This window comes from Cinclus cinclus, chromosome 1 (assembly GCF_963662255.1).
Source record: "Cinclus cinclus chromosome 1, bCinCin1.1, whole genome shotgun sequence".
Taxonomy (NCBI): domain Eukaryota; kingdom Metazoa; phylum Chordata; class Aves; order Passeriformes; family Cinclidae; genus Cinclus; species Cinclus cinclus.
Window position 1 is genome coordinate 3281474 of NC_085046.1, and position 20956 is coordinate 3302429.

The 20956-nt window shown below is 40.5% G+C and overlaps 1 protein-coding gene across 1 annotated transcript; it reads right to left on the minus strand.

The window, feature by feature from the left end:
• Positions 1-428: 428 nt before the first annotated feature.
• GHRHR (growth hormone releasing hormone receptor) lies at positions 429-19215 on the minus strand. The gene is made up of 13 exons (XM_062493414.1): positions 19159-19215; positions 14882-14987; positions 14218-14325; positions 13222-13322; positions 10534-10631; positions 8915-9047; positions 7893-8046; positions 6341-6401; positions 6166-6235; positions 4570-4661; positions 3919-4048; positions 2447-2488; positions 429-551 (listed from the first exon to the last, which is right to left on the minus strand). Exons 1-13 carry the CDS (start codon positions 19213-19215, stop codon positions 429-431), a joined length of 1275 nt encoding a protein of 424 aa, XP_062349398.1.
• Positions 19216-20956: the final 1741 nt, after the last annotated feature.

Consider the following 20956-nt stretch of genomic DNA (forward strand, 5'->3'; position numbering starts at 1 on the left):
ACGTTTGGTTTCTTGTTTGCACATCTGCAGACTCCAAACATGGAACAAAGTTTGAACAAGCTGGATGGACTCCAGCTCCCACTGAATTAGAATTGAATTCTGTTTTCCAGAGGTGACACTGGAGGGTGCTCCTGGCGTCCATTCATAAGCTTTGTGCTCTACGAGTGAAAGTGTAGAAATGAACCAGAATAGGTGATTGTTACGTTTGCTGTGGTGCAGGTATCAATGAGAGTGTTATTTTGTGTTTAGAAGGTCACTCAGGGTTTAATCTGCCCTTGGAATTCTTGTCCTGCAAAAAAAGCCCCATGGTCAGAACTGTAGAAGTGGATCCTCCTCCAGTTTGCCCAGGATGAATTTTTGTTTGTTTATTGTTTGGGTTTTGTTTGGTTGGTTGGGTTTTTTTTCCCCTGCAGGTCCTGAGGCTATTTTCAGCATACAGAAGTGGTCATTTTCACCCCAGAGCTGGATGGCACAGTCCACCTTGTCCTCCTCCACACTGGCACAAACCTGTATCTCTTCCCGTGCCACCTCCGGCCGATCTCCGTTTGCACCTTGGAACAAAGGAAAAGGTAATTTAGTGGTTGAATGCTTCTGGGGAGCACACCAGCGGGAAAGAAAGAGGGGCTAGAAAAGAAATAAAGTTTTTAGACATGTCTGTCCCAGTTAGCTTTGTTTTTAGCTGATACGGAGAAGTAGAATCCTGTTTCATCATGGCCATCTTTCTGCACTGATGAAAACTTCTCCTGAAGTTCTATCTCAGCCTGAGGTCTCTAGCACTATAAACCATTTTCTCCATTACTAAAATATCTTCTCAGCTTCTTTTTATATACCTCCTCCTCTTTCTTTTAAATATTCCTGTGAATAGTTATTCTACTATTGATCTCACCAACGTAGCCTACACAATTAAGCTTATTTTCTCCACATTACCTGCTTTTCCTCAGTTGCTAAGGGATGTTGTCTTGGTTCCATTTGCTTCTAAAAAAGTATGATCTGCAGCATGTTTCTTAATCAGCATCCACCAATTTGTGGCTGGGAAATAATGCTGCCTTTCCATCTGAGATTAAGAGGGGAAAGCCAGCAGCAGTCAGGAGACATTTGCTGTGTGTTGTTGACAGCTGTGTCACTGGGCGTCGTGTACTGGCTTGTTCACAGGAGCACACAGTGGTCCAGGCCACCCACTAAAGCCTCCTGTCACATCTGGTTCTTGTGAGGAATGTGCCTCCCCAGATGTTTAATAACAAGGGAGTTTCTGTATTGAAGTGCTGGGTGTCTGGGAGGTGGAGCTGGATGTGAAGCTGTGGTCTGTGGTTAGAAGGGATTAGGGTTATTAATAAACTAATGACAGGATTTTTATCTAAACACAAGCGTCATCAGAGCAGCCAGTAATTCTTAGCCATAAACTCAACCAAAAGTCTGAGAATATTAATATATTTAAAAATATTTAACTTAATATTTCAGAAATTTCTGGTAGAATTCAGAAAGTATGGCCCATGACACCTGTAGGTGATTAAATGCTTTTTGAAAGCTTAATCAGCCCTAGACTTTAAACTTTAAACTGAAAATGAAGGTTTAGTCAATACAGCCCAGGGAGTCTAGAGTGATCAGGGACAGGATTCATCTCCTAAACACACCTTTGACACTCCAGGGGATGCCCTTTCTGGAGAGAAGGGTAGGCATATATGGAACAGGACTCTCCTTTTCAGGAGCTGCAGACAGGATCCAGCAGAGCGTTAGTCTGAAATGAATCCCAGTCATATTCCAAAGGAGCAATCTCAGCTACTCTGTAGTCAGAAAATGAGGGCAAATTCCAGAATTTCAACGTATTCTAAAATATGGAGGATAAACCTTCATATTTTCTGTATAATTCCTTTAAGATGCATTATTATCACATCTAGACTGTGTAAATGGACCCGGACACTAAGCTAGAAGGAAAGACTCCTCTCCCAGCAACGGTAAAATTCTGACTTAAACATTCCAAACAGAAAACCAGATTTACCAACATGAAGAAATACTGAGATACTCCGTGAGCTATCAAATACACTGAAAAAATTATATTTCATTATTGGGTAAAGGAATGCATTTATATTTTTTTCCAATTTAAATATAAACCATTAGTAAGTGGAGATCTCTTTGTATTACTACAGCAAGCTGCATTTTCAGATCAGGATTTTTCCAAGGGTTTTACAAGCCATGCTATAGGACAAAAGTATGCAGAAAGGATAAAAAATACTTGATGGAACAGCAAAGTAGTAAAAGTTCATTTCTCCACTAGATGGCTTCATTCCCATGAAGATAATTGAAATGAAATTCATCAACATTGTTCTCCATGTCACAGTCATAAGAAAATGAAAGGTTTGATTACCTGTTTGTATGAAACTGATTGTTCACTATATATTTGCCACTGAAGGCACTATTGTAGAAGATATATCTGATATAATTTCCTTACCTCTTGGTTCAGGAAACAGTAGAGAACTGCCACAATAAAACCCTGGGGGAAAAAAAAAACAGAAGAAAAAGTTTTGAGGGTTAACACAGTTTGAAAAAGCCACTGAGATCATGGTGTTGCTGTGTTATGTGAATTAGTGAGCATCACTATAAGTGGGAGGATAGCTAGAAGTTGAAAAAGAATTTATGGATCTCCAACCTTGCTGAACAGCTTTGAAGATAAACACCTGGTTAGTGGCATTTAATCAAAATCAGTCACACACTATGAATTCGCAAACGCAGTTGATGATTTGGGAAATGTGGTCCATTCTCCAGTCCAACGCTCTGACAGATGATTCTTTATGCACTCTAAAGAAAGTAAAGCAGAGACTGCAGTAGCAGATCCGTGGATGGAGCTGACACAGCTTCCCAGTCAAATTCTGTGTCTTTGTAGACTACCAGATGAGATCAAATTCTGGTCTATTGAATATATTTGTTAAGACTCTGAACTCAGATAAACCCAGGACAACCCTATGATGTCAAAGGACCTACACAACCAGATCCTGGCTCAACACCTCCAGCTCTTATTTCATTAAATTATTCATTAGCTATTCATTAACTCTATGAAGGTCCCCTCCTTGTACAGAGGGTCAGGATTAATGGACAGGGCTCCTTGGGCAGGACTGGAGCAATTCAATCCTCAGGAGGAACTAACCAGCACAGAACTCATGGATTGTTGATGATGCTCCAAGACCAGTGACCCCATGGAACCATCCAGGGAGACATTTGTTCCCTGGGGAGGTTTGCTGGCATTCCCACAGCTGCTGAGGAGCAGCACAGGGAACGGGAGGGAAGCAAAGGGAAATTGGGTCCTGCCCAGCTCATAACTCAGGGAGCAAAACAACCTGGAGGGGACATCAGAGAGGAGACTTCTTGTTGGCATCAAGCTCCTCAAGCTGCCCTGTGTGCCAGTGCAGAGCAGTGGGGGCATGAAGCCAATATTTGCAGGAGGGGAAGGGATGTGGCATTCCTTGGGACAACAGCCTCTGTGGGGCTGCTTAATGTTTAATTATCAATTTACTCTTTGACAAAGAATTAGCAAGAGGGGTGCACCTACAACTGTGATTGCCTCTGGATAATTTAGATCAGCCTAAATCAGCTGGAATTTGTTCGTGAAGTCAGGGAAGGCAGGTGGACAAGTAATGGTAGTGAGGAAGATTTTCCACACTTGACTTTGCCCCCCCATCCAATTTACACACTTATCTGATTTTTCTGGCCTTGTGTTTGCAACATCTGGGGACCATCCTAGAGCCAGGTAGGATTTTCCACCTCTTCAGATGTTTTAACTCAGCAAAGAGCCAGGAACTTTGTGAGCAGACACTGTTTTCTGGATCTGAGGATTTTGTTTTGTGCAATACTTGCTGGCATGAGGTCACAAGGTTAAAAGAGAAAAAAACTAGTAGGAAGGAACCAAAGGACCTGTGAACATTTTACCTGAAAAGATCCAATGCAGAGCTCCAAGTAAAGCCGAACCCCCAGGCTGGTATGTTCTGGGAGGAAGTTGAAGACAATGTAATGGGTTCCAAATAATGGAATTAGAAGCAGAGTTGACCTTGAGAGACGTCTAGCACAGGAGATAAGAAATAAGGTAGAAATAAGAAGAATAAGAAATTATTTTTTTTTCTGAGTATAAACTAATGCACTCAGTATGGCACAGTAGTGAACAGAAGTGAAAAAGAAACTAGTATATATATAAATATATCTATATAAAATAGAAATAAACACACTGGCTTCCTTTACAGTTCTCATGCAGAAAAAGGCAGCTATAGAGGGTATTTTTTTCTGTCCTAAAAAAAAGAGATTTAATGCAGATTCAATTAATTTTATTGTCTCCCCATTGATTTTTAGTGGAAGGCAGACATCTGAGCTGATCTGAATACATCCCATTGGCCAATATTAGGTGACTTGAGTCTCAGCTTTTGACAAATTTCCCTTGGAATGGGATAAGGTTGGCAATTCTAAAACGTAATACCAGTTAAACTGAGCCTGTCTGTGACACTGAGCAAGTACTTCTCTGTTTAGAAAAGAACACTTTTTTATTCTTTTTAAAATAATTGATTTTTAAAAAAATATTCCACACCTTACCTGTACTGAGAAGAATTATTGAAGTTGATTTGTCTAGGGTCTAGTTTTTTCAGCAAAATTCTTATGATGTTGATAAATAGGACAAAATTGACCTGTTCACAGCATTTAAGGGATGGGAGGGAAGAAAAAGAAAAGGTTGATATCTGATGTAAAACTTTGCAGTGAAAATCTGGTTTTCTTTTTATTATTTGCAACGTTTCAATGTGCAATTCCAATGTAAGTTTATTAATGCTATTCCTGTTGCCAGCATTTAAGTATTTAAATAAGTTGCATTCCGGCTCGAAGAAATGGCTAAAGATGAAAACTTGAGAATTTCACTTTGTTCAGTAAAATATTTTCATCAGTATTGTGTGACTCTTTTGTGTTACTCTTTTACTCTGTAGCTCAAATCAGTTGAATTCTCCTGAGAGATGAATATTGCATTAAATTCTGGCTGATCTCTCTGGGCATTATTAGTAGAATTTTTCTTCCAAATTACCTCTGTAATGAGATATTTCATCAGAGCTAACCACCCTGTGCTGCCTTTGTAGTCAGTGAAGAACCAGCCAGGAGAGTTAAAAGAGCTTCAGGTGGAGTTGGGGGTTGGTCACCTCCTCCCAAGGTAGATATTTGTTTTAATTCAGGTGAATCACTTGCCAAAAGTGCTTATTTCCCTTGGTTGGCTCTGGAGGAGCCTCTGAGGAGCGTTAGCTCAGCTCCAAAGCAGTTAGGGTCAATCCTAACTTGCAAATCAAATTTTCTACAATTGCAATTTGGCACAGCTTTCTGGAAATCCGTTTTCCACCATCACAGGGATCTCCCTGTGCGTTTTTTGAGTGTGTGTACACACCAGCTCATCCTTAGGTGAGGCTGAATGTTTAATTCTGGCTAAGAATGTCCTCCTCTAAAGCAGAGCCCAGCCTCATTCTATCCATCAGTGATGCTCTTTGTACATTCCAGAAGACAAAATAACAGAGGTAGGAGGACATGAAATATTTTGTTAAAACACGGTGAGCTCTGACCAGAATTCAGCTTGAGATACTTCACTCACATTGTGCGTATCTTTAAAGTCCCTTCCAACCCAAAGCATTCTGATTCCATGCCCCTCATTTGCATGCATCTGTCCTCCAATTAAATTAAGGTTTTTATAGCTGGTCTTAAGGTCATCCATTAACTATTTTCTCAAACACTGCTTGGGTTTAATGACTTGTGGGAGTAATCATCTATGATAATCATTTAAAGCTCATCTGTTTATTCAATAAGTGCCAGGCTCAAGAGCTGTTATCAGTTGTCAGCTCTGAACAGAAACCTATTGCCCTTGAAAGTCTTGTATTAAAACATTATGGCTGAGTCTGGGCTCTTTTGCTAAAATTTTTGCTTTCAAATATTACAAGGAGGGTTTAGTCCACTCACTTGCTATTAATTTTAACTAAACTGACAATTCTGGGAAAGTTTTAATTTGTTTGAGAGACAAACTTTTTAGTTTACATTAGACACAGGCACTTAACAGTACAAATTTACCATTCCTCTTCCTACAACTCAGGAAACAGCAACCCATTTTTAATAAGAAAGTGTTTTTTTCTTCTAAGTAATATCAGCAAACTCAGAAGTACCTACCCCCACAGAAATTATAATTGGTCCTTTGATTAGCCACCAATAAGGAGAGCCTTGATTAATATCCCAGCATCTGTGAATATGACAGTAAGTTTAGAAAAAGACCTGTATGTAATCATTGCAATCAGTGGAAAATGCAACCCAAGAATATAGAATACTGTGGGAAACAATGACTTACGCTGTGTCTTCAAAGTAGAATTTTGTCAATATCCATATAAGGGTGAAAAGTGTTGGAAAACCTGTCAGACATTTAAAAATAAGGTATAATTACTCCAAGCCTTGTCCACTGAAACTCTGCTACAATGATACAGATCACTCATTTTTGAGAGCTGCAATCTTTTGGGGTCAGTTCCTGTAACAGGAATTGTTTTAAACAGTCCCTAAAACACAAAAAGTGATTCTGTTTGCTGAGTTGTCAGGCCTACCTTAACCTTTGGTGGCAACAGGCATGGATTTCCCTCCCTGAACCAACCAAAAAATTCCTCTGGCCAAGCGCATTCACCTGCTTTTCCCTTCACATGGCAACTCTCTGTGGGCACCCACTTGGTTACAGATTTCTAAGTCTGAACAATTCCATTTATTCCAGACAGCAAGACAATCATGGGGAAGAGGTTGCTGCTTCACTGCCTGCCCTGTTATTTAGTGGACAAAGCTGCTTCATTCATATGATTGCTCAGTGTAAAAGATGGGCTGTAGAAATATCAGGAATAAAATCTTCCTGCTTAGGAAAAAAACAATTCCCTTTCCCAACTGTGTAACTATTGTGCACAAGCAGGAGCAAGGCACATTGAACTCTGGTGTTTGTGATAACTCCTTAGAGGCAGCCGTGTTTTCAGTGGGGTGAAGAAGGTTAAGACTGGATTTCTCTTGGTACATTCTCAAATATACTTGATTTTCCACCCCTTTCACAGGGACTTTATTGCCATAAAAAACTTGACTGCTCCTCGCTAGCATGCACATAAAAATAAAATGGAAGCAACGCTCAGGTTAGCTACTTTTTTTAGATCAATTGGGTTCCACATCCAGTATTTTTAACAGGAATGGATCATGGAGTCATAGAGTCATGGAATCATGGAATCATAGAGTTGTGGAATCATGTATTCACTGAATCATGGAATCCTAGAATCATAGAACCATGGAATCGTGGACTAATAGAATCGTAGAATCACAGAATCATGAAATCATGGAGTCATAGAGATATGGAATCATGGAATCATAGAGTCACAGAACCATGGAATCATGGCGTCATAGAGTCATGGAATCCTAGAATCACAGAACCATGGAATCATGGAATCACAGAGTCATAGAACCATGGAATAATAAAATGATAGAACCATGGAATAATAAAATCATAGAACCATGGAATCATGGAATCACAGAGTCATAGAATGGCCTGGGGGAGAAGGCACCTTAAAAATCACCTGGTTCCAAGCCACAGGGACACCTTCCACTGTCCCAGGTTGCTCAGATCCCCATCCAACCTGGCCTTGGACACTTCCAGGCATGGAGAGTCCACAACCTCCCTGCGCAATTTGTGCCAGGGTCTCACCACTGTCACAGTACAGAATTTCCATGTCACATCACTCCATTTCTTGGGAAAAGTCCCTTTCCAGCTTTCTTGTACCCTCTGGAAGTTGCTCTGCGGTCTCTGTGAAGCCTTATCTCACCAGGCCGCACAGCCTCATTTATCACCTTGCCTTTTACTAATTTTCTGTAAAATCTGTACCTACCCCAGCCAAAGAGAACCAGCCACCAAAAATATCTTCTCCCATGAGAAAGGGATGAGAGCAGCAGGCAGTTTAGGTAGAGAGCCTCCACCAGCAGCCACATGAAGTTGGTCATCATGAAGTAGTGACAGAAAACCACGGAGATCTTGCATTGGGTCTGGGGAGCAGGAAAGTCATAGTTCAGGCATTGCTTAGAGGCATCTCTTTGATTTGAACATGGAGTAAGCATCTGTAATATTGGCTGACTTCTGCCAAGAACAAGATCTCACTATTACCTGGTGTTTAAAGTGAGAGCTTCAAATGTAGAATTGATGGCTTTAGCCATCGTAACACCTTGCGATCTCTGCTGCATTTTTCTTTCTATCTCTATGTTAGAACTACAACTTGGGCTCTCAAGCATTCAAGTTCTCTCACAAATGCACTGCCTTGAGTGAATCTTCAGTGTCAAATGTTCCGGGAATAAAGGTCCATGGACCCCTTTTAATCCTTGTGCTCAGCTCTAAAATTCTGTGTGACTGTGAGCAATGCAGAACCATCCCACAAACCTCTGCTTGGAAACCATGGCCACAGTGCCAAGATCTAGGGCTGGATGAACACTGAATTCATTGTTTTGAATGCTTTGTGGTTTACATATCAGAGCTTCCAACCAGAACAGGAAATCCAACATTTCCAGTAGAATAAGCTTTAAAACTTGCTCTTTGATATACTCAGAGATCTTCATTTCTAGGCTTCATATTATTGAAACATAACAGTGTAATGATACCACTTTGTTGCTATGTGAAAGTCCAAATTTCATTTAGAGTGCTGCAACATCACAAGTTGATGCCTTAAGAATATAAAAAGGCATAATGTACATATTTATGGAAGTAAAATATGCTGAAAAAAATTATATGATTTTCATTACAAGGTTAGAAGGAAAAAGAAATCCCATTAAGTAGTAAAAAAAGAGGCATGAAAAGTGAAATGACAAATAAATGGTATGTAAACACATCAAATACCACAATATCCTGTTTTTGTGTGCTTACTGTAGAGAAGCTGCAGTGATCAATGCCTTCCTCCTGGAAAAGGACAGCATCTTTAATAAAAATGGCAATAGCCTTTAAGATGAATGTAAAAAAGAGCTGTACATGGATATAATTCCTGGGACAGCGAAGCCTCCTGGAAGAAAAGAAGAGAGGTCTCTCTGTGATAATTAACTTACTTCTCCAGGCAGTAATTAAAATAAACAATAAGCCCTTGTTTTATCTCAGGTACTTCCAGAGACATTTAGGAAGAATATTTTGATCCACTGAGGTCTTTCAGAGAGAAGCAGAAAACTTCCTCATGTGAAGCAAATCATCCACATTCTACATCCTAATCTCTTCCCTTGTTTGCCACAATCAAAGTTTTTTCCCTTACTTTGCCAAAGTTATTTAGATGAACTAAATAAAAGCACATAAGAGCTTCAAAACAATTTGGCACATGTACTTTAAATTCAATTTACACATCGACCTTAAATTCCCAGTTACCTAAACTTTTACTGTTACTAAATACAGATTTTCGAAGGCATTATACAACTTCAATTTCATGATTTCATTTGGAGATGAGGACTTTAGCTAATAATCAGAATGGTCCACTAAAAGCTGAATTCCATTCAGACCCAGTAATTGGAGGGTCACCTAATCTGAAAGTTCACCTAGAGTGTGCAGAATTTTATTGCTGACCTCAAATGTCAACCCCATTGTTAATTATGACTTTTTCCTCCCTATTACTACGTCTCCTTATGTCCATTGTTTCTTTCTTTCCCCTCATTTGGGCTGGTTTGTTTTCCTGAGGTCAGAGTGGATGTCAATAAACATATCTGGTGGCTTCCAGACATGAACTAGGAACCAGCAGAGGTCAAGAAACTTTCCCTAGAGAACCCTGATTCTCACAGCATAATAATAAAACTCCTGCCTTTTTTTTTCTTTTCTTCCTTTTTTTTTGTTTGTTTGTTTGGTTGGTTGGCTGGTTGGTTTTTTTTCTGACAGTAATACAAGAAATTAACAAAGATTAATAGAATAAATCCCACATGGGGGCAAACATTAAATGCACAATAAATCCACATTAAATTATAAAATACTTTAAATACTCTAAATTACACCTGAAAACACCTAATTGATGGGTAACTGGATAAGAAAGAATTCTTATCAAATGTGATCAAATTCTGAGACTGACTTGAAAACCTGTCTTTAGTGGTAAATTTTTCAATATTAATCTATACAATGCTATAGGAACATTCATTCAGAATCAACTCCTTTGTGTACATTCATATTTAAAAATCCCTGGAGCCATAACAGGCAGGCACAAATAGTTTATGAAAAAGATCTTCATTCCAGCCTAAAGCAAGTAAATTTTTCTGTTGGCTCTCCAGGATCAAAGTGAGTTGCTAAGTTTTGCCAAGAGACTGCCAGGGTTTATTTCCCATGTCTGAATCTTCTTTTTCTTGGTTCTCTTTGATGCCTTTTAATTTCCAGCTTCAGTTGCATATTATTTAACCAACATGGCTGCAACTTTTTATTTACCCACATTTCTATTTATATTATTTCTTTATATCTAATATTGTCTTCTACAGTCTAAGACATTAAGAACTGTGAAAAGAATCGAGGTTAGAGGACGCCTTTACCTGAATGCAATAAGAACTGCCACAGCAATGATGAGGGAGGTGATGGACACGCTGTATCCCACAGTGTAGATGATCTTTACAGTAGAAAAGTAGGATTGCTGTAAAAGATGAGAATGATTTGTCACACAAATTGCTGTTAAATTACAACTTTTTTACTGATTCTGTCAGTTTTGCCTTGTTTGGTTCTTCAATTTTATTGTCATCCCTGACTGCCTTTTCCCCTCTTTTTGAATCCCACAGCAAAATTCGAGTTAAGTCACTCATTATGTTTCTTTTGTGTGATCCCATTCCATAGTTGTGTGGAAAAGGCCCAGTCTGATGCTGAAACATTTATTGATCAGGGTAGTCTGAAGCTCATTCATTAAAAAAAAACCATAAAAACCCACACCAGTTTTTCAAAAAGGCATTGTTAAAAATCTTACACAATTTTTATAAATGCTGTATTTTATACCATATTTTCTCCCCAGCAGAAGCAGGACAGTGCTGCTGGCAGAATGATGGATATAGAATTCTGTCAGCCTTTCTCTGTTTTTCTGCACTTTCCTACTCTCTGCTTCCTTACTTCCATTTTTGCTGCCTATTCCTCCTTTGAATTTTTATTGTGTTGTGTTTTTCTTTTGTTGTTGTTGTTTTTGTTTTGGTTTGGGTTTTTTGTTAGTTTTTTTTTTTTTCTGGGGTTGCTTCCTCTGTTTTTCTTGCTGCCAAACTCAACTACTGCTCAGTTGGAATACCAGTCGAAATCTATTTCAGTTTAAGCGTCTCCTCTATCAGACACAATCCCTGAGTGAGGATAAGTTGACTTCAGCTATCACAGATGAGAGCAGAAAACAGAATGAATGAGCTCTAGGCTGCACATTCAACTCCAGTAGAACACTGTCTGTCTCTTGGGTCCCATTTCCATGCTCTTACAACCTAAAATCTGCACAGCTGTGCAGTGCATTCTTACAGCTCACTTGGGGAAGGGGAGATGCTCGTTTTGAGACTTCAGTGGAACTTTAGGCATTATAAAACTGACATTGAGCAGGGTTTATTTACTTTATTTGGGTGCTTAAAAATTAGCTGCCTAAATATGAGTCTGTAGCAGAATGAGAAGAACCTGGCCACAGGGCCGATTATTTAATTATTAATGCAATCCTGTTTTTCCCTCATTCTTTTTCTTTTATAGTTAATGAAGGAAAACCCTCTCAAGACAATTAATGTCTTTGGAAAATGAGAACTTCTTGGTTTCTGTGACCCACAATAAGAAGGATCTATCACTACACCTGCCTTAGAAAGAGCGGGTCATAGAATCACAAATCCTTGACTTGGTCATCCCTCGGTTTGGCTTGGAACGGACTTCAGATATCACTCCTGGATTAGCAGAGTGAAACCTTTTGTGCCAAGGACTTTGCATCCATTTGTGGAGATTCATGATTATCCACAGTCTAATCTAATGGGCTGAACTGTTATTACTGCTAATTCAGTAATTTACCTTGCAGTTCAGTTTTATCCATAAAAAGCCAGATTATCCTTTCTGAGATCCCTCAGTGTGAATGCAGTAAGTGAGGACAGCCAAGAGATATCCCTGGAGAATTCCCACCTGATTCTGACCAAAGCACCAGCACAGATCCATGGTGCATAGATTAGCTCCAACGTTCACAGCAGTTGTTTGAGATTTATGAAGTTAAATGGGGTGGAAAGCAGGCATATTTTTTTATTTTTATTTTGTCTAGTGGATGAACTGTGAGTTATATACAATTACCCAAATCCCTGACTGTGCCCAATTCCAGCCCAAGCTCACAGAAGTACTTCAGACCTCCAAAGCTTGCCAGGAAGTCTGGATGCTCCACTCTATGAGAAACATCAAAATTGTGCCAGGCTGATCATAGCTGGCAACAAATCAACTCCTTAAGTGGATAAACCTACAGCTGAGGAGTTTCCTCGAGGTAAAATAATAGAATCCTCAGAGGATGGATTGGAAAGGACCTTGAAGCTTATCCAGTTCCACCCCTTCCATTATCCCAGGTTGCTCCAGTCCCCATCCAGATTGGCCTTGGACACTTTCAGGGACCCAGGGGCAGCCACAGCTTCTCTGGGCAACCTTTGAAAAATCACTCCATGGTGATGTGAGCCATGTTTTTATCCTTATTAATTATCAAGCACTATATTGTCCCTGTGCATGTAATCTCAAGGTATCACCAACAGTGAAAATCTGGCTGAAGAAATATGCCAAATTCCTATCTGCATTACAGAGATTACAGAGATTTTTGGGACTTTTTTTTTCATTGTTGAATTGGATATTTCATGCCGGATGAGACACACAAAACCCTTCTTATCCTTAGATATTTCGAAATTTGGAACAGTGTTTTTTTAATAGCACATTTTCAGATGCTGTGGTATTACAAATTCATCTTGCTGACTGATATTACAGAAATGTCTTAATTCATGTTTTATGAACATTTTGTGATACAACTTTGTCTGTTATACTTGTGAGGTTGCAGCTGGTTCTATTATTGTTTCACATGAATAATAAAACACTCTTAATTATCTTTCAAAATAGGTGGCCAGAGTAAAAATTGGAATTATATCCCATACTTAGAAAGAAATTTCAGCTTCTTCTGAGTTTCCTTCTGCAGTTACCTTCAGGAACAGAAAGGAATGCTATAACCTCAGTACACCACTCACATTTATTTATGTAATTAAACTTACTTCTTCAAGAGGAATCTCATCTTCTACTGGACAGGCCACATGGTAGGGAGGGAATGGGTCAGACCAGCCCTTTTTTGTGCAGTTTCGTTTTATCATCCCAGCTGAAAAAGAAGTATTTAATTTTCTCAATGAAAGGCCAGATAATATGGAGAACAAAAGCCAGGAGAAGACCTCTGGCTGTCTTGTTGTACCAGGAGAAGAGGTTCATTAGCGTCTCACAGAGTTGGTAGGACAGCCCACTTCCATAAAAAAAAGATTTATAAGTCAGATGAAGGAGAAGTCAAGAATCCCAGGGCAGGAAATGAATCTGCAGAGATGAAAGGGATTTTCCTTATCCCTCATTTATAGCTAGCATGTGTCGGATGTGGCAGAGGTTGGGCTTTGCAGCTTCTTTTTCTTGTGGAACTGCCAAATCCAGGTCTTCCCTGGAAGGTGTTTTTGTCCTTGTGGGCTCACAGTTTGTTCCTGGCCATGCTCACGCAGAGAGGCAACAGACACCAAGGCATTTGTTTGCAGTTTTGCAACACATGTGCTGCTCCAAGGCCTAAATTCTGCTTTGAATCTCCAACTTTGGTCTTAAAGAACAATCACATTGTTCATTACTCTGCCTTTCATTTCCATCCCACACGAATCACAGCATAAATCTCAAGAAACCCCAAGCTTAAGTCCTGACCTAGACAGGCTCCAGATGAGCTTTGTAGGAAACTCATGCAACAAACTGATCCCAAAGCATGTGGAAAGCAAGGGAATCACTCCTTGTATTTCTGTGTATTTTTGATCCAGGGAATCATCAGAGACTGTGGATATCAAATCTGGTTATGGAAAATCCTCAAAAACATGAGAAGAATTGCTATGGTCCCTCAGATCCTTCCAACATCTTTGCATGATAACCTCGGCTCCAACTCATGGGAACATGAAATGCTCTGTCTTCACCCTCCCTTTTTAGAAATGCTCTTGCCAGACACACAACAGGAAAAAACCATAGCAAGACATCACCTGGCTCCTTCATGAAGTGAAAGAGGATGTTTGGACATGGTAAGGCAAGAATCTCTCCAGCATCTGCCTCTGGCCAGCACAGCAATTTGTCCCAAGTTCTCTTGCAACCTCAGACAGAAAGCAAAATTTATTTTTAAGCACAGTCAAATTTGAGCAAAATAAAACCCCAAGCCTTTTTAAACTTTGCCACTCCACCCCTTCCATATCTTATAAAAATAGTTCAGCCACAGTTTTTATTGTGAGAAATAAACACCCCCAGAGTGCTATTTAATCTGCTTTAGATAGACCCCTGTGTTGGACTGTGGTGAGTTTTCAGAAAGAATGGAATAAATGAAGAGTGATGCTGGAAGAAAGATCAGATCACTGTAATTGTTCAGGGGTTGCCCTATTTTTAAAGATCAACACACCCTCACAAACAAGCAAGCATGATGCCAAGGAATTGGACAAGGGCACAAGGATTCACTCTGATAAATTGACTGTCCGTATTTGAACGTGGAGGGCTGTGGAAAAAAAGAAAATAATGGGAAGAGATGGAAAAAGATCTGGCAGGACATTGGCACATGGGACCATAAATAAAACCCTCATGAGCTTTGGCAGCCTGGCCATGTCCTGACTGTGGTCCCTTCCCTCTCCCTCCCTTCATCCCTCACACATGGGTGGATACCTGGTGATGTTCCATTTCCCTGCTCCTGTGGGGCCTCCAGACATTCAGCCTCCTTTTTCTTCAGCTCTACCATAAAATCACATTCTGGGTGGACATTTCCAGCAACCTACAGGGAGAAGAGTTTTGAGCGATTAGTTAGAAGTGGTTGGATGGGATCTCATCAGGCATTAAGTCCAGACCTACTTTTGTATCTAACAGGGCTGGTTTAAGGACATAGGACAGTGCTTAGGGTTTCCATCCAAAGGCTGCCACTGTCTCTGCATGAGCTGGTAGTTACAACTCTGTACTGGAAAGTTTATAAATTCCTCTGGCTACTTTCATAATAAAAGATCTCTTTGCTAGGGCTTGAGTTTGAGTGCAGCATATATTTACACCCTAACTTTAGCTTGGCCCTGTTAAATCTGGCCCCAGAAAGACACACTGCACCTGGTCAGGCTCATTTCCTTATCACAGAAGGGCTCAGTGCTGCAGGAAATGCTGCAGAACCTGTGCACACACAAACCCCTGTCAACCTCCAAAGAAGCATCATCATGAAATCACAGACAATTACTGCAAAACTGTCTTCTGAAAGAGATCTTCACTGCAAACAGAGTGAATCTGTTCTCTTCCTTCTGCCATCTGCCTTTCCTTACACAGGGTGGGAGGCAAAAATGTATTGGGAAAAAAAAAAAAAAAAAAACAAAGCACCAAAGCATTTGTTGGCTTGGTGTGATGGTGTAAAGAAAACAAGTGATGCCCAGGGTTTTAATAGCAGGAAACATTCAGTTGTTTAGTCCTTTTTTAGGCTTATATGGGAATCACAGAAGGATGTGAAGGCATCCAGAGAACTGTGGGCCAGAGAAAAAGACAAAATCTGCCCAGGCAGTTATACCCAGAGTGCTGAGGATGCACTCACTGGGCAGGAGTGCTCAGGACTATTTTACACAGATTAAAAATATGTGCCTTGTCCAGCCTTAACCACCATCCCCAGTCTCAAAAGATCAGCTGTGATCTGACTCTGACTTTTATCTCCATGCCCTGGCCACTGGTGCTGCTGTGCTCTGCATGTGTGAATAGAGACATAAAAACACAGAGACAAAACAGAAAATAAATCCAGGATGAGACTTGCATGGTGAGCAGGTGGCTGGCATATGGATCACTTTTCTTCCACCCAGAGTAGATTAATATTCAGGGAATTTTGAAAATAACTCTCTGGCTTTCAGTTCATTCAGGGGACAGATTGTATCCTTTCCAACAGGCTGGTGTTTCTCCTCCATGTTAATGTCCATGTCTCATGTTTGCCTGCAGAGCATTTGAACTGCATATTGACCAAAAAATTTGAGGCTCTCAGGCTGCTAGAGAGCACTGGATTAATTACACAGCATTTGTTTTTCTGGGGTTTGGGCCCTGGTAGTTAAAAATACCATTATCTCCACATGCATGCCCTGGTAAGATCATCTGCTTCCCATTTACTGCACTTTTAGGAGGATGTGGTTTTCCTGCCAAATTTGCAGACAGCAGTGCCATGGACCAGTTTAAGGCAGCAGTGAAAAACAGGGCTCCTTCTCCAGACTGAATGAAATTTGATGTGTGAGAAGGGGGGGTAACTGTGGATGGATGATGGATGGATGATGGATGGATGGATGGATGGATGGATGGATGGATGGATGGATGGATGGATGGATGGGTGGGTGGATGGATGGATGGGTGGGTGGATGGGTGGATGGGTGGATGGGTGGATGGGTGGATGATGGATGGATGGATGGGTGGATGGGTGGATGGGTGGATGGGTGGATGGGTGGATGGATGGATGGATGGGTGGATGGGTGGATGGGTGGATGGGTGGATGGATGATGGATGGATGATGGATGGATGATGGATGGATGATGGATGGATGATGGATGGATGATGGATGGATGATGGATGGATGATGGATGGATGATGCATGGATGCATGGATGGATGGATGGATGGATGGGTGGATGGATGGGTGGATGGATGGGTGGATGGATGGGTGGGTGGATGGGTGGATGGATGGATGGATGATGGATGGATGGATGGATGGATGCATGGATGCATGGATGGATGGATGCATGGATGCATGGATGCATGGATGATGGATGCATGGATGGATGGATGATGGATGGAGCAGAGCACACACATTGCCCTGCTCCAGGAGGTGAAGATCTGACATGTGGGATGCCCCAGGGATGTCATCTAGATCAGTAAAATCAGGGGGTCTAGGGAGACCCTCGATTTCTCTTCACTGAGAAATATAATGTCAGGCAGAATTACAGAAAATTGGCATCTGTCTTGAAAAGGTTTTGCTGTCTTGATGCCCCTTTTCATGCCAACATATATTCTTTCCCTCCCTGCACTCACCCTGGACAATGACTGCAGGAAAACTCCCTAACCACAGTGTATGACAGCTGTTGCAAGAAGTAGCTCTATCAGTCAGTAGAAAAAACAGCCAAACCATACTGAAAATCTCTTCTACAATATTCTCTTGGTTCAGTAAACTGTGCCCAGAAAAACCTCTGCAAGAGGAAATGCACACATTTGCACTATTCCAAATTATTTCTCCTGGCAAAAAACATTGCTAGACTTTGCCTGTCAAAACTCTCTTTGCTCTCTGCAATGTTCATGGCAAGAGCAAAGCTTGTTTGGCTCATTCACCAGTCCAGGAAAGTCCAGGAAAGTATTTTTCCCCTTTTACTTTCTAAGTCTCCAGCCTGTAAGAACACTTTATTTAGCACATGCATCTCAAATAAAGAGATGAGGCTGATCAAGTACTGCGTATTTAAACTGTTACCTCTTCCTTCAAGAAAAACCAGCCTTAGGAGGTGCTGTCACAGTTCATTTTCAAATCAGCACTAACCACTGCTTGGGCAGACACTGAGTGCCAGATCTGATATGGCAGAAACTCAGGTAAAATAAATAAAAATATTTATTCCACTCTCAGGCTGTGTTTTCAGTATATTTATCACCCCAAAGCACTTAACTACCTCTAGCAGACCCCCAGTTTAAGGAGATGAGAGTCAGTCTGTTAAGCATTCCAAACCTCTCCAGGAGCTGAGTTCATGTTTTCCAGAAAAAGCATATGAACAAATTATACCTAGAACAAAAACAGAGGACTGCTTTTCCACCATTTCATACTCAAATGAGGGCTGTTTACCTATCCTTTGATATGCAAAACATGCTAGGATATTTTCAATATATACTAGCACAGACTTAGTTTTGACCTGTATATGATAATATAGTAAGCAACCCAACTTTGTAGAAGAAAATTCTGTTTCTCTGTAAATGAGGCAGATTCTTAGAGAGACCTTCAGTCATATTTTTAACCATTAGCATTGAATCCTGATATTCTAGTTCAGAGCAATCACACTTATCTACTCCCACTACAGGGAAGTGGGTTTGTCACACAGGTGACACAAAGGAGTCTTGTTTCACATCAGTAAAAAGTCAGTTCAGTCATTTCACAGTGGTTTCTTTTCCTCAATGAAGGAAAAGAAAAAAAAAAAAACAAGCTCCTGAAATGACCCTTCAGGAAAGAGATTCCCAGGAAAGAAGAAAATATGTAGAGGAGGCATCGCAAAAAGAAGATGCTGAAAATGTGATTATTCTCAAAAGCAAAGATAATATCCTTCCCACAATTTGCACAAACCTTTCCTGATACTGGTGTGATCCTGGATCTTGGTTTGCCAATCTCTGTCCAAAGTGAGATAACACAAAGATCTCCGAGCTTTTTAATGGCTTTGGATCTTTCTAAATCTGCCCTGAGCATCCCAGCTGGTTCCACTCTTTCGTTACCTGAAGCATCTCAGCTGCTCACTTCCTGAATAATATCAATACCACCACCAAGGAAAAAGAAATTGTGACAATAAACCTGCATAATCTGAAATTAAAGAAAACTCTATCCAAAACTCAGCTGCTCTGGTGTAACAGCCCTCCTCCAGTTTTTTCTTCTTTGTCGCTGTCTTTCAAAGCCCACACACACAAAATAAGGGTTTCTGCCAATTATGTGTTTCTCTTTACTGAGTGTGTCATAAGAAAGCAGAGAAAGAAACTGATATAAAGATCCTACAACGTGGGTCCCTTCTGCTGCTGTTCACACTTTTCATTGCATCTTGCCTTGTTTAACTGGAATCCAAAGCAAACAGAGAGAAAAGAGACTGGTAAGAAGAAAAAAAAATAAAAAATAAAACTGTATCTGACCATCTGCTCCCACAAGGAAATGAACAATTATTGAAACACAATGAAGAAAAAGCATTTTTTTCCCCACATGCAATTACTTACAAGCACTGCCAGACTAAGGGTGTGCAGAGCACAGTGGTATAAAGAACAAGAGTTCATGTTCCAAAGCAAGAGCCAGACCTCAGTTCTTCAACCTCTCTTAGCATCTTTCACCTGCTTTTTGATTTCTCTTTCTCCTCTCAGTTGCTGATTTGAAGCATTTATCTTTTTGCACAGAAGTGACGTAACAGGGATGTGAAGTGGGAGATAAATATTAACAATTCTCTGTGCTGTGTTTAAGCTTTGCAACTTTTTTGACTTTGCTCAAAGACTGGATGAAGTGAGTGATTGATGCCAAGATTATGGGAATTCTTTACCCTCCCGGCAAGACTAATTCCTTTCTTTTAGCACAAAATGGTTTTAGAGGGGATGGACAGCTCTAAATGTTACTAATCCCGTATTAAATCAACATGATTGGCATAAGAGAAACACTCTACTAACAGTTATTGCCAATTTTTAATAATGAAACCTTTTTCTTATTCTGGGTCCAGTGTATCTGGGTGTTTTTATGGAGTGTAATGACCACAGTGCTACACTTTAAAATGCAAAATCAAAGCCTACTGTCAGGCACATGAACACAAATTTTGCTGTGTACTTGTTTGGGGCATTGAGTTGAAGGCAAAATTCACAGAGGATTCTTCAGTGTTTGAAAAAGGATCATAAGCAGACCCATTTCAGAGGATCAACATCTCCCATTCCACGGGGATGCACTTTTTTGGTCCAAGGATTAGGAAAATAAGTTGTGTCTGAGTAAGCTTCTGGTGTCCATGTTAAAATTTTCCATTTCAGCCACCACATCTGAACCACTCCATGTGTTTATTCAGTGCTGTTGAAGTCATGCCTATAAAAACCACAGAAGGCATTGCCTTCTGCAACTTTTCATCCCAGGAGGGAGCACAGAGGAAGCCCAGTGTAAGACATCTCAAAAGGTTTTCATTTTTCAGGCAGAATGAATATTGGTATGGAGGGGGTTTGTGCTCAAATCAACCATATGGGAACTCTGACCACTGTGGATCATTTTGGAAAACCTGGCTTTTCTGTATTTTCAACCTTATTCTGCCACTCTGCAGTGCAGACATTCCATTAAAATGAGTTCCTTCCTACTGTCGCAGTTGTGTGCAAATTTCCAGCTGTTTGTGATTAAGGAGAAAGACACGTCTAGAAGAAAATAATGAGCTTATGGGTATTTTTTATTATTATTATTTCATAAAATTACTTTCTTTTTTTCTTTTTTACATTTAGACAAAAAAAAAATTCCCACAATAACCAACAGAACTTCAAGTTGCTTAGTTTCACCATAAAAGCACATCTGAAGGACCAGTTTTCCACAGGCACAAACTTCTCACTTCCTACCAGTCCTTGAATACCACCACCTCTGCAAGCCTGCTCCCACACTCCTCCTGAGCAGAGGCAGGCACGTAGTAGATCAGTAATTACTACATCTTCCCTCCACTCATCACCTCCACCACCAGCACACTCCCTGCTCCAGCAGCTCCTCTGCCAAGTTTTCTAGTGGTGGCAGTTCGCCTTCAGGATGGCAGAGCTGCAGAGGAGACACTGGATATGCAGTAGAAGGAGCTGCTTTTCTCCCCATGGGCTTTCCAAAGGTGAAAAGCTGACATTTTCTAGGATTCTCTTGCAGCTTTTTTGTGGAATGGTTTTATTTTTTGTTAAATGTTTGCATAGTTTATAAAATACTGGCTGATTTCACAACAACTTGTTGCTTCCTCCCAGCCCTGCCATCCCTGCTTCTGCACTCTTGTCCCTACACACAGAACAACATCCCAGAACTTACAGAAAC

Coding starts and splice junctions, on each gene's coding strand:
- GHRHR (XM_062493414.1), bottom strand. CDS start 19,215: ATGAACTCTTGTTCTTTATACCACTGTGCTCTGCACACCCTTAGTCTG. Junction 9,048..10,533: donor GCAGTTCTTATTGCATTCAG/GTAAAGGCGTCC, acceptor CTTTTCTTCCAG/GAGGCTTCGCTGTCCCAGGA. Junction 4,662..6,165: donor CAATTATAATTTCTGTGGGG/GTAGGTACTTCT, acceptor TGCTGTGAACAG/GTCAATTTTGTCCTATTTAT.